The 14,668-nt window shown below is 38.1% G+C and overlaps 1 protein-coding gene across 2 annotated transcripts in view; it reads left to right on the top strand.

Moving 5' to 3' along the window:
- tanc1b (tetratricopeptide repeat, ankyrin repeat and coiled-coil containing 1b) overlaps positions 1–14,668 on the top strand; it is a 103,512-nt gene that overhangs the window by 23,614 nt on the left and 65,230 nt on the right. For both annotated transcript variants that reach the window (XM_015057492.1, XM_015057489.1), the window contains exon 3: positions 8,159–8,365. In XM_015057492.1, coding sequence (XP_014912978.1) covers positions 8,159–8,365 — 207 coding nt within the window. The remainder of the gene's footprint in view (positions 1–8,158; positions 8,366–14,668) is intronic.

Below are 14,668 nucleotides of genomic sequence, written 5' to 3'. Positions count from 1 at the left end.
ATGGTTTCCTTCCTTCATGGACCACCAGCTAAGATGGGTAACCCGCTAAGCACCCGGGTGTATATGTTGGAACAAAAAGTTAGGAAAATTAATTTTTTTACAGAAAAAAAATCTAATTTTAATACCCAAAATTGCCATAAGAAGACTTCAAATTAAAACAAACAAAAAAAAAAGGAGGAAAAGATTGAGTTCTTCAAAAATTTAATATCTACCAAAAACACAGCCTGATGGAGGACACAGTGCTCAATTATTAATAATATTGAATTGTGGGCTGTTTTCTCTTGGCTCATTTGTACAGTATTTTAACAGGTTTTACAACAGCTCTTGGGGTGATTAGAATGGTATGCCACTAGAAAACCCTCATGATTATAAAAAAATATTTCTCCAAAATGGTTTCTAACTATTTTTTAGTTTCAAATTATTGTAAAATTTGAAGATTTTGCATCACAAAATAACCTTGTAGTCCTTGTCCTTGATCATTATGTATGGCTCAGTGTGGGATCTCCCCCACTCTTTTCTTTGTTTGCCCCTCTCTGCTCTCTGTGGGTCACTGTGGGTTAACCATGACAGCTTTTGTGAGACTGTCTCACTGGTCTCGGAAGTACACAGAGACTCCACATTGGCACTCAGTCTAGCGAAAGAATTTTCCTCTTTGGTGAATTGTCCGTTAACCATCAGCCATTGTGCTTTGATTGAAAGAATATGCATTAATTATAGTCCCCTTTGTCTCTTTAGGCCATAAGATGAACAAGTTGCAAGCCAATCAATTTCTCTTTGCTGTGTACAGTGAACATTAATGGAGATTATAAGAAATGATATCACAGCTCATACACTTAGGACTTTACCTGTCTTGTCGTTTGTTTCAAAACAAAAGCGGTAGGTGATTGTTCTGGAAAGCCAGTTGGAGTGAATGCATTGCATATTTTTGAGCCTGCATCTTTCAGGGGGCCTTTGCATTCCCTCAGAAGGAGTGACGAGCCACATTCCACAGCACAGCGTTACAGGAGACGCTAAGGACATTGTCCAGAGTTTATTCATGAAAGAACTCTGCTGGTCAACACAACTTGAATTTGGGGCATTTATGTTTTTTTTTTTTGTTTTTTGTTTTTTTTTGCTCTTTTATTTTTCACATTAGATTGTGATCTCGCACTTGGCTTTAAGTAGTGCAGCGTGGTTGGAGCACTTAAGACAAAATGTGTAAACAAACATGTCATTCTCTGTCGCTTAATATATGAGTTGCATGTGGTTTAATAACTTAAATTAGTACTTAATTTTTAAGAAGGACAAAATGCTTTTCAAAATCTTTTACAAATGTCGATCTGAAAAGTGTGGAGTGCATGTGTATGATGTGATATTACAGCATAAAATCCATTACAGCCAATTTCCTTTAAAAGTCTCCTCATTAGTACAGTTCACCTTACTGTAATTAAGGCTCAGTACGAATCCAGATGTTTCACGAAGGTCTCAGACAGGATAGAAATGAAGTTGTGGTGAAGTTATGGGCAGAGTGAGGTTGTAAAATAATATCCCAAGAGCACCATTCAATATGTCGCACATAAATGAAAATGGTATGGCACACTGCACACCTAGAAAGACATGGCAACCTTCCTAAATTAACTGGCTGACTCATGGAAGGAGAGAATCAGTTGGATTGGGAAGCAGCCAATAGTGAGTATAGGGGAGCCGTACAGACCGACTGGTCATGTGGGATAATCTGTGCAAAGGGCAATGTTTGAACTTATTTGGACAAAATATGCTGTTTATGGAGGAGTAGCTAACAGAAGCCATGTTGAAAAAAGTCTAGTTCAGTGCTTGCTACAAGCCTTACAGGGGACACAGCTATCACATGCTTTGGTCAGATGAGAGATTCACTTAACTTTTGTTGCCTTGTTTGGCAAACACTTTACACAGCAAATCAACCTGCACACACCATCTGCGTGGTAAAACATCAAATGGCTCAATTACATCCTCAGTGCAGTCAAGTTCTCCAGAGTCCTGCTGATGCATTGATTGTTTGACCCAGGTGTGTTGAAACAGAGAAACATCTAAAACCTGCAGGACACCGACCCTGGAGGCCTGGATTTGACGATTCCTGATCTAGACAAAGGTCCAATGATGAACCTGTGGCAAGATCAGAAAATCGATGTTCAGACATCATCCATCCAATGCGACCGAGTTCCCATTTTTAGATTCGCAAAGCTGCTACCAACATAACACAAAAGATTTGAAGTTTTAATTGTAGCAAAATGTTTCTATTCATTGAGGGTAAATACCAAACACACCACACTTTTCAGGTGACCGTTTGTAAATCAGTTTTTAAACCATTTGACGTTTACCTTCCACTTCATAACTATGCCCAATGTTTTGTTTGTCTGTCCTAGAAAATATCAACCAACTATAAAGTTTTTAATGGTAACTTGACAAAATGTAAAAAAGGTGAAAGTGTTTTCAATATCTTTTTCAAGACACTGTGAGTGATTGATTTCTCCTTGAATGGCAAACTGTTGTAAATCAATGTCTTGAAATAATATTGAGCCGTTTTGTAGGGTGGGTATGTCCTTGTGGGCTCTGGACCTTTCCTTTTGATGAGGAGGAATGAGCATGTAAGGGACTGTAATCATTTTTACATCATCCCAGGCCAGTGCCATATAATTAGAAAGAGCCGATTTCCTCGACCACAGAAGGGCCTGAAATTGCAGGCCTTGTTCCATCCAGGACTTTGGAAAGTAACAGAAATAGCACTGGCGAGTTTCTGCCCTTGTGTCCATCTGTGTATTATAGCATCGGTCAGATGGCAGTTCAGCCGCCGTAGCACTCCGCTGCATATCTACCAGCACTTCGATGAAGAGCTTTTATGTGGCGCCTCTTGTTTTCAGAACCAACTACCAAAATTGCATCTCAATCCCTTTAGCATGCAGCATGACGGAAACCTTTATTGCCACAATCTGATGTGGCCTCAGCAAGTTAAGAACCCTCTGTAAGATGCTGATGTATAAATGTGTAGGTTTTTAGTTAAAATATACCCTCTATAACTAAGCCTTTTATCACAACATCCTCAGAGTAATGGTTCCCTTTTGTTATTGATGGCTAACATTGCCCAAAGTATTGATGTAAGCAACTTAAAAAGACAGACGTGCAGCGGTTTAGGATTTATTTCTGTTTATTATTATGATCACTGAAGGGACCTTTAAAAAAAAAAAAAAAATCAAACGTTCAAAATGGTGAAGAGGCAAAATGACCAGGATTGCTTTACCGTAAGAAGATTTGAAATAAATATTTTGAATAGTGTTTAGTTTTAAAAGAGAAAGCAATTTTAAGCTTTCAAAACTCTTTGATTGGTCTATCTAAAATGAATCTAAAATCTAAATCGTGAAATGAAATGTTAGTAAATGGGACATTCAGGGGGAGGTTTGTCATAAGTCATCATTTGCTTTTATCTATAAATAAAAATGTTCAGTATAATAGTATTTGTCTATCCAGAGATGCTTTTATCAATATTTAACCCAACCCAAACTTTATAGACTATATAGAGTAGTATAAACTAAATAGAGTGAGTGTCTATACAAAAGTCTTGCTCTTTGTCTAAGCTGAATGTAATAGTTAGATCAAGGTGGCTGCAGGTCGTGCTCTTTTGCAGGCTCAGACTCATTTACAGTTTTTTTTTTTTCTTTTTTTTTTGTGCCATGTCTGGAGCCATGCAGAGGCGTCATTGGACCTCTCCGTTTCCTGCTGCTGGCATTCTTCTTTGTTTCAAAGCTTCTAAAACACAGGACAACTTTGTGTCCATTCTGGCTCGGCAGAGGAGTGCAGAAAACGGATCTCTGTTTCTGATTAGGCCGGCAGCCTCATGGTACCCGACCGTTTTCTCCCAAGCAGATCCAGAGGGTGCTAATAGAAGCATGCCTCCTTCCCATTAGAGCTTGTAGTGATTAGGCTGCAGAAATAAGCCAGAGCTCAAAGAATGGAACCAAAGTGTCATTAATGTGGCTCACCACATCTCCACTTATGATTCAGCCAGGTCTGCTGATGCATGGTCTGTTTTATTAGTGAGATAATAGATGTTGTCTTGAGGTTTATAATTTATCCATTTTATTTGTGGCAATGATGAGTGAGCAGCTTTGATTCTGGAGAATAGATTAGTGTGCTGTGAGCTAGCGTCATGACTCTCGCAATGTTTTTGGTGAAGCTCAATCATTTTCCACACTGTGAGCAGGTAAAGTCATTTATGCCTCTTTTGGCACTCATACATAGTTTAAGAGAATGTTTTTGTGATTTGTAACAAAATACAGTGTTCTAGCAGATGTTACAAAGTGTTCAACATCTGTAAACCTGGGCTTGATAGCTGGAGAGAGAGAAGTCAAATTATTCTACTTTACTGTGCCTTGCCAAAGAATTTCTTCTCCTTTGATTTTTTTTTATTTTTTATATATGATCATGTTATGTTATGAGTAGTTTTAGACCAATACAGATTGGTGCATAATTTGCAAGTGGATGAAAAATGCTTGCTTTCTAAATGTTTTTTACAAACACAATACTGGAAAATAATCATCTTTTGATGTGTTTGAAGCTGCAAGTCATTTAGGATATGTCTCTGCCAGTTTTGTACATTGCAAAGATGAAACCTGTGACCCCATTCGTCAATAGAGAAACCTATTCTCCATCCATACTCCAATGGAGTATGGATGGAGATAGCTCCATCCATACTCCATTAAATCTGAGTAGCTTTCCTGTCCCAAAAAGAAGGAAAGAATCCCTGTAGCATAATCGTGCCATAACCATTAACTGTGCGAGTGGTGTTGTCAGCTTGATGTGCACTACTCATTTTCTGCAGCATATAGTTCTTTGAATATTCACTAAAACGTTCAGTTTTGGTTTTATCTGAGCAGCACTCAATCTTCCACTGTGTCCCCGAAAATGTTTTGGGAAGCTGCACATTGTACTTCTCATTGTTTTCTTTTTGTTGCTCTTCTACAGAGAGCAAATTTGTGGATTCTACCAAGGCTGAACAGTATTGGTAAAATTGCAAATGTGTAAATGTCTCTCTGCTTTATGGTCGCAGAATCTGATATTTCCATCTCAACAACAAGGTTTTATTAAAACAAGTTACTTCTGTATGGTGTCCACTGTTTTATATCCCTAATAAAACTTTTAATGCTACCACTAAGTATATTATCAAGATAGAGGGATTGAATGCATGGCACCTAAATAATTACCTATCCTGGGATCTGTATACCTTGTACAGTATTATAGCCAGCTTCTGATATATTGTGCAGCCCTTGAATAAGCAATCTGCCAAAAGGTTCTCCTGAGGTATGAAGCTCTGCAGTTCCTCCAGGTTTTCTGTCTGATTCATCGGATAGAAATGCTCCTTCTTCTTGGAGGAAGAAACGCATTCGCACTGCCTAGTTATTCTTAAGTTTGAAATATTTGTTTTGATTTAGACATTTATTAGTTTGTGTGTGAGAGTTGGTCGTCTCTCCTCCGGTACCAGCCCTGTGAAAGGGAAGAGCATATGAGAAATGGTACAAGAAGACATCTGACAAAAATGAAACAAACTTGCATTTATTTTCCCCACGAAATACTTTAAATACCAACTAGGAACGTTCAGTGTGTCATCAGTGAATCGTTGCTGGATGTGAATGGCAGAGTTAGTGCTCCACTAACTCGATGTCCTCCTCGTGTTTCGTAGAAGCATGGGAAATGCTCACAGGCCCATGACCTCTGGGTTTAAACACACATTCAACAGTCCTGTTTTTCCCATGTTCAGGTCTGTTTTTTACTTTTTCCACCTCTAGCAGACATCCTCGTTTGCATCCCCAGGAACTTATTAATAGGCTTATCTGTCCGGTGTGTTCGCTGGAGTTTCACATCAACTGTTTTTTTCTTCCCTTCATTCAGTTTGGTTATAAAAAAAAACATTAACTCTGGTAACTTTAACCTTATTATTGGCATGTACCTACATGGTTTTCAAAAGCAGATTTCACTCTTTTAAAGTATTTGCCAAAATCATCAGCCTCAGCTAACCTCAGTGTCTTGTTACAACATTCCAATATTGGCTCACAACTCTGTTACTGGAATGGCTGGAAGGCATGGTATTTAGTTATCTTTCAGGCTGAGGTGCAACTAGTTTCAGAAATGCAAGACTTTACTCTTAAAAATTAATCTTTTTTTTTTTTGGCTGACCTCAATAATGATTTCTGAACAGAACAGAAAGACCTTTTATTGTCTCGCAAAAGGGAAATTGAGGTGTAATAGTAGCAACAATAAAGGTTCAAGGTACAGTTGGGTTAAGTGTATGGAGGTAAATTATTTTACAAACAATTTGCAATGGCCCATCACATTTTTTAAGACTCCTGTGTGTCCATCTGTCGAGCTGCTAAACAAACAGTATTTTCTCAGAAGCAAAGGGCTTTTAAACGGCTATCAATTACTCTGAAGCGTCTTCTTTTGAAAAACCAGAACTGATGGAAAAAAGTGTGCACAATATGTTTGCTTCATAACTCGGAGGAAAAAACCAATCAGATGGTGCCAAGAGAAAAACGGGGGCAGATATTTCATCACCAGCCCTCAAGAATAAGAATCCATTTTTTAATGGGTAACATGCAGGAAAGAAGTCACCCACTTGAGATCTTGCATCTGGAAAAATGAACATGTTTGTACTCCCTATGCACTGCAGAGGACAGCATTCTCAGATAAAATAAAGGAAAAATATCTCTTCCTTATTTTCTTATTATGGAACATACCAAACATGAATAATACAAAAAAGTCAGAAGTATTGTGAATTGTTCTAATATGAAAAAAAATGTCAATTTTATACTTTCCTGTTGTTTTTGACAAAACGTTCAAAGAGCCTGATAATCTTTATTGATACATCACCTTTTATGCACAGTGATGGACACTCAAAGTGTTTTACACAAGATAAAAAAATAAACAATGATGACTAAATTGCTAATAAATATGTTTATTTTTAATGAATGGGGAATATATTCATTTAAGTGATGAAACACTAGAGTATTTTTTACATTTAGTCAAACTAAATGCAAAAATACTTTTTTTTAAGTTTTTGATTTATTAAAGATCAATAACATAAATTATATGAAATCTGGAGAAAAAAAGCTTGATTCCAAAAGCAAAAGACTTTGCCTTAAGTTTGCTTTTGAACGTACAATTGGTTTTACTTGGTCTCGGGCCCTCTGGAAGGTTGTTCCACAGGTGAGAGCAGTAATTAGAAAAACATGTTTCCCTTCATTCCAAGTCTAACCTGTTTACATACAGGGGATTCTTGATCTGGAGAATGGTTTAGGGGGGAGGGGGCCTTGAAGATGCAACAAGCACCAGTAGAATGTCCGAACCAAACCGATGAGAACTTTGAAGATGGAAAACGTGAAAGTTCACTTGCACAACGGAAACACAAGTCATCGGATTGCTTTTTCACTACAAGGCATTAAAAGCAAATCATAATCCTGAAGACTTTGTATATTTTGGAGATCTTTTGTTTGACTTAGCATATTATTATTATGGAGTGGTGTGGGATGTTTATATTTCTAAACCCTGATTGTTTTCCAATTTTTCTAAAGGGTTGTGGGAGGTTAAAGTTGATTTTTAGTCGGTGCAATTCCCTCCTCCTTATTAAGTTGGCATGGATATAGAAATCATTTATTAAATATCAGTCTAAGAAAGAAACATTGTTGCTTTTCTTCATAGTTGTGCCACTTCATGGAGTTTAAAGATCCTGGGTGCTTATACAGTCTACATGAATCTTACAGGGGCTGCATAAAAGAAACGTGGGAAATGGTTTTGAGAATGCAGATATTAGCCACTCATTCATCAGATTTAAACTAACTAAAGAGAGACTTGTCTGTACTGTCAGAATTCATAGATTTGTGGAGTTTTTTAGGCTCTCTGCTTCCTCAGTATTTGCAGATTATCATCATAATCTGTGTGCAGGTGTGTTAGGCGTGTTCCTTTTCTCCTTCGGTGTTTCTGTTTTGTTGTGTTTAATGGGGTTGAAAGCACAACCACAGTAAGCTGGAACAGATTTGCTTCTTTGTGGATGTGTTAAGATCGGTACTTAAATCAAAATGTAGTTGATCCCAACTTTTCTTTTGATCTCATTGCTTTGTTTTTGGCATAAGGTAACTATTGTTCTCCTCAACAGGTGATGTCAACAGTCATGGTGCACAAAGAAGATTCCCACCTGAAGGAAACCCCCTGCCTCAGGGGCCTGGCAGCAGCCACCTTTATGTGCAAGATGATGCACTGAAGTTAGGATTTGCCAAGGGAGTATCAATGTCTCTTCCTTCCTCACCTCTTCTTCCACGACAGTCCTACATGATGCCCTTACGCCAAAACAAGAGATCTCCAGGTATTTTTTATTTTATTTTATTTTTTTTAATGAGCTGGTCCTTACTTCTCCTCTGCTGCTTCTGAAACGATTTCAGAATTTTCCATTTTTGAAGCTCTCTATTTTATTATTTGTAGTACTTACTAATTTTGTGGTACATTTAAAATACGAGTTTCATATTTTAAGCTGCATGATAATTACTTTGATGTTGTGGCAATATTTGTGGCATCAACGGCTGTTATTAAGAGATATTGACTTATAAAATATCATCCATCTTGTACAGTAAGAATAAAAATATCATCCATCTTGTATAGTAAGACACACAATCCCATTGTGTGTTGAAGAAAAAATTAATTGTAAATATCTGGGTTGATTTTGGGGAGGTTTTAATAATTATATGCTGGCTTTGCAGATTTTCCTGAACTATGTAATTCCAAATTATTTGTGGGAAATTTGCCTATTTGTAATTTTTTTTTAAATACCTAGGAGCAATTCTCCTTGACATGCTGTTGACTGCTGTTTGCAAAGCAGCTAATTCAGGAGCACTATTGATTTTTCCTGCCTCTGATTGGCTGTTCCCCCAAAAGCAGAAATAAAGAATAGTGTTGATTTTAACTTTATCTGCAATAACAAGGTGGTTTCCACTGTGCATATTAATGCCTATTAAGGTATATTTTATGTTTTAGCGATTGAAATAGGCAGTTATAGATTTATTGTTTTTACAATGGTCTGAAATACTTGTGGATTTTATCTATTTGTCTGGCATCTGCTGTTCCCAACTCCTTAATTTTGATGTATTTCATAAACTGGACAAAGCAGTCAAAGCCCACCGATGGCAAATCTGGCAGTTCCGACCTCTGGTTGGTTGATTGCCTGATCTTTAGTGTAAAACACTTTGCTAAAAAAAATCCTGACTCATTAGATAAAATTTTATAAGTTGCATGGCCTATATTAGGCACTGACATGCAGCTCACATAAAATCTCAACAGTCAGTATCAGCCTTCTGATGAGTAACAACAGCCTGATACTGCTGATACTGACTAGTATCAACAGTACATCATCAACTGTACATCAACAGCCCGTATCAGGAGTGGAGTTTTTTCACAGACTCTGTTATTCACAATGTTAAAATGTCTTGATTCAGACCTTGAGGGATCAAATGACGGCATCTGTAATTTGTACAGTTTCTCCAGTTCTTAATTTCAACTCAGTCGTTAACGTTACATTTTCTATTTTTGGTCAGCCATACGAACGTGTCAGTACTTTTCAATTTTACAGATCTTTTACTCTCATTTCTATACAAAAGGGTATAGAAATGTGTTAAGGTTTGTCTTTCTTTGTTGTGTTCTTTGTGTTTTCTCTAAAAGAGAGATTGATAAAGGTGCAAGAAGAGTCTTTGTAACAGAAAAGCTTTTCAAGTTGCCTGTAGTCACCTCTGGAGCTTCTAAAGCAACATTATTCTGATTAGGTGCAGAATATAAATTATCCTTAAATACTCTCTATTTTCTTACCCTGACACAATCTTCAGTGTTGGAGGTGATGTTTTTATATTAAGATATGGTTAAGTTTCATTAACTTTGAATGTGTTAAATATTTTATCATAGCTACATTAATCACTCATATCTTGACAGCCAAAATATTCTTCATTGATTAATGTGCGGTTAATCTGCTTGCAGAAAACCGTTGCGTCACTTCCTCTTTTTATTTGACTACCGCGATTCAAAGAAAAGGTGCAACACAGTGTGCACTCAGCGGATGGTAATAGGCGTCTATTTACTCTGGATCGAACTCCTCTTGGACTTTTTTTTTTGACATGTTGAGAACATTGTCACCAGCTGTAGAGGGCTTCAAAGCCATGAATACCTTTTTTTTTTTTTTTTCTTTTGTAGCTGAACTTGTTCCAACCTGAATCTTTGTCTTCTGGAGACTTGGCAAAGAGGAGAGAAATCCTTTAAGTGGTCAATGTGGCCCCCACTCACATGTGGCACTCATCTGTGGGCTATGTAGCTATTGTTTAGAGAGGCTGCAGCTTTGATCTGCTTAGTGTAAAGACCAGCAGATGGGAAGCTGATAGTGTGGTTTTATACTCATACAAACCTGTTTGTATGAGTATTTGTTAAATTTTGTTAAAATTTAACTTGCATTTGAAGAATGTAAGCAAAACACATTTTACTATAGTTTATATTTTTAAGGTAATTCTGCTGAGTTAGCTTTTAAATTGGCAATCATTGTTGAATCCACAAAATAATGGGTAGAGGGAAGTAAGGAGGGGGAGATTTAGAGAAGAGGCATGATTTGTGAAGGTGAACGGGACCCTGTGGACACAGAAGAGGAGACTCATTAAAAGCATATTGCTCTTGGAGTGCTAGAAGGCATGGATGAGAGGAAAAAATGGGCAGACAGGATAGGTTCGAGGGTCTCTAGTTGAAGGATGTTGGGGGCAGGGTCTGGCTCTCCTGCACTATCCTCACAGGTGCCTGTGAAACCCTTTAGAGGGAAGAGCTCACACCTGTAGTTAATAAACGCTTGCTGGAGGAAATGTCTCAGGTTGGTGACAAAATCGACATGTGTGCTAATGCTGTTTTCCTGTGGAGTCGGAGAAGCAACTTGAAATACTACATTTAGGCTACGTTTAGACGAGACCGCCGTCTGGAAACTGCCGGGATTTTCGGATGCCGTTTGGGGAAAAGTTCCACATTTAGACAAGACCGCCAAGACACCTTGAATTCGCCGTAGCTGTCATGCCAGAGCAATAGAAACCCAATGGTAACCCATTTACGTCTCAGATGAACCAAGTGCTCATGTAACATAAAGCTCTTGAAAAAATTAAGAGCCCACTGCACTGAAGCTCATGGTGATTCCACCAAATATTGATCTCTGAACTCTTCCTGAGTTATAATATTAGTGCTGTTGGTTCTAAATGAATATGAACTTGTTTTCTTTGCATTAATTGAGCTCTGAAAGCGCTGCATCTTTTTTCGTTAATTTGACTATTTCTCATTTTTTGCAAATAAATACAAAGTTTTTGCTTGAAATTTTGGAGAAATGTTGTCAGCAGTTCATGAAATAAAAGAACAATGTTCATTTTATTTAAACCTATACCTATGGAAAGTAAAATAAGAGAACATTTTAAGTGGTCTCTTATTTTTTTTTTTCCAGAGCTGTTTATGTGTTCCAACTTATAAGTTGTATTTAAATTGGTAAAGTAGAACACGTAGTTGTTCTACTTTTGTTATCTGCCCATGCCTGCATAGACCAAACCTTCTGCACATGTGCACGTTCACATCTGTGGAGTACTTCACACCTCCATGGGAGTGTTCTCGAAAAGTTTCACTCTGAGACCTAGTTTCAAAAAGTGTTGGTTTCAGAGTCTCCGATCACTGGACACGTGTAAATGAGCAGCTGAATCGCGACCAAAATTATTTTTGTAAATTGCAATGATTTTGCAAAAACAATTATGAGTTGATGTATTTTGGAGCTTTAATTTGAACATTATCTCACGTTCATTTTTGGCTTCCTCGTAGAACTGGGCGAGGAGAAACTTTACATTATAATCTCATTCACAAGTAGACTTGGCGTTATGAATGGGAATTTTATAGAGATTTGCTTTTAGGGTCTGTTTTGGACTTCAAGCTGAAGCAATTCTTGGACAAGATATTGGGTTGTGGCGACTGCTCCCTTTACAGATCCAGATGCCACAGATTTTTACTTAACCAATAAATGTTGCACCCATGGATAATAAAATATTTGCTGCCTTTCATGGAAACCTTGAGTGAGCACGTTGCTGATCACCATTTATTTTTTTCTGAGATATTTTTGTGTTTTGTAAAGGAGGGTAGCACCATGTTGGTGTTTGCAAAGTGTTTCATACTTGCAGTGAAAGATAAGCCAGGTGATTGCAGTGATGCCTGGGAACGAGCAAACTAGCACCAAAGCCCACTAGTATGAACATAAACTGTGACGGTGTGGGTCACAGCACCTCGGTTGCTTATCCATATCTGTTTAAACGGCACCAAGACACACCACCACTAAAGGTCTAAGCAAAATTAACCTGCACTAATACTAAAGTTTATATTTAACAACCATCCCAGGATAATTTCTGCTGATCGCGCAAAACATCTACCGCCATTCAGTTAAAACCTTCAGAGTATTCTTCTATGCATTCCACACTCTTTGATCTCATTCTCATCCAATGGGGATGTCTCTGGAAGGAAGTGGTTCCACAGACTCAGAAAGCAGTTCTTGCGGCTGGGTTTCGTTTCCCGACACATTGGATAATCTATTGCAGTTTGAAAGGCTCTAACTTGGTGGTTGTTCTTTTCATGGAAACTTCACAGGGGGACAACAGGAAAACATTGAGTTAATTAGGAGTGTGAGGGATGCTTCAGCCTCAGAGTCTGGTGGCGTTGAGTGGTGCAGCTTTGATCAGTCAGGCCCAGAGCTACGGCATGAAACACCACGCTCCGACATGTGTTGAACAGCACCTACACATTACTGTCTTCTTACAAACAGCCCTTCATCCCCCAAAGGACCCCTTTGGCTTAACATAACCCCTCGGCGGTACCTGTCCTGCTCCCCCTTTGCTCGCTGTGACTACAAAAAAGGTCAAAGATGCTTTAAAAAACAAAAACTTAAATTGAATGCACACAGTTAATAACAGATGTTGTTGTTCTGTTGTTGAAGCCCAACAGAAACTTTCTATGCTCCCTACTTTGTCTCCAGGGTATGTCCACAGTGACCTCCACTGGTTAGAATAAGTTATGTTTCATCTGCATGTTTAACAGAATGAGTCTCTTCAGTGCAGCATTTTGCAAACTGAAAGGAAGAAGTTTGTACTGGAGATTTTCATTCATGCAGTCTATCAGGACGGGAGGTTAATGTCTGATGAGTCGATGTCGGCTACAGTTGTTTTTAGGCCTAAGGAGCAAAAGCCCTGACACTTATTATTTCTTGAATGTTTATTATTCTTTGCTCAAATTACACATCAGTCATGCATGAACTTCAAGTATTTGAAAGGTCTTGCAACAGTCGCAAAACAAGTAGCAGCAAAGAGCTAGCCAGCCATTTTGGATTGAACTTGTTTAATCCAGGATAATTTTGACCCAGTTTTGCTTGTCTGTAGTCTCCACATTTGATTGAACTACTCTTTCAGGTTTTAATAAATTCACCATTTACAAATTTTGAATTGTTCTAGCCAAAACTTCAATGAGCCCCTTCCTGAACGTAATATCAAGGCTTACTCATTGTACCGCCTACTGGGGACATGCAGAATTGATTGATGGGCTCTATGAAGGCGTTGAGTTGGCGGTGTGTGAAACCCTTTGGGGTCGCGAAACACACCGGAGTGGCGCTGTGCTGCAAGGACCGTTTGAGGCTGCTTGCACTTTTATAATTTAAATTACATTTGAAGGTGTGTAGAAGCAGAGGTGACCCTGATTATGCTGTTAGGCACTCGTGTTTAGCTGTTTGGCAGAATAATAGAAAGGCATTTCATAACAATTTATTGCTGTCACGGGCAGCGTATCAATTTAACAAGTTTATTAATTTAACAATATGCAGAGTGGCTACAGGGGGACCTATCATGTCCGTCAAAGTGTATATCAAAAAAGCCTAATTAGCTTGAGCTTTGATGGGAGTTTTGTCTTGAGTGGGCTCAAGGAATGAGTTATCCATTGATCAGCCAGGCAGGTAAAAAAAAAAAAAAGTGAAATGCTATCTTCACATTATTTAAAAAACAAACAAAAAAACATTTAGGCTACTCTTATCATTCTGATGTGTGCCTCTTAAGGATAATTGTTTCAATGAAAACAAGTGATTTAAAATGTCTTTGTCTAAGCAAAAGTCCCTAAAAACAGAGAAGATTGATGCTCCAGTATTTATAAAGCAAAAATATGATGGGTAATTTACACCATGGCTGCTGCCTGTGTGTTGAACTGTCAGCTGGCTGTTGGACAACTCAATTAAAAGTGTATCACAATGAACATTAGTTCATCCGAGTGTACATTTTATTTTTGCACATTGAGGTTTATCAAATTATGCAAAAACTCTGTCCAAAGCTGTTTTGATGCTCCTTTGAGGTGATCTTTCCCTGAAGTCTTCTCATATGTTTTGACACCAACCAGACAACCTCAAGGGCATATCAAAAGCTTTCTGGGAGCTGTGCCGTACAAGATCTTGTGAGCCTACAAGAAAACTGTGATGAGCAGCATACACTTTGGAAACTGAACTTCTGTTCTCTACTTCACTGCACTTGACTTGACTCCAGGTTTGTGTTTCTTATCACACAGAACCTCCCTACTATGAAATATGAACTCTTGAGCTGCC

Source organism: Poecilia latipinna, unplaced genomic scaffold (assembly GCF_001443285.1).
Source record: "Poecilia latipinna isolate Pla-1442-1.1 unplaced genomic scaffold, P_latipinna-1.0 Scaffold1467, whole genome shotgun sequence".
NCBI classification, from domain to species: Eukaryota; Metazoa; Chordata; class Actinopteri; order Cyprinodontiformes; family Poeciliidae; genus Poecilia; species Poecilia latipinna.
Note: the sequence above shows the minus strand (reverse complement) of the source record. Positions and strands in the feature narration are given on the sequence as shown.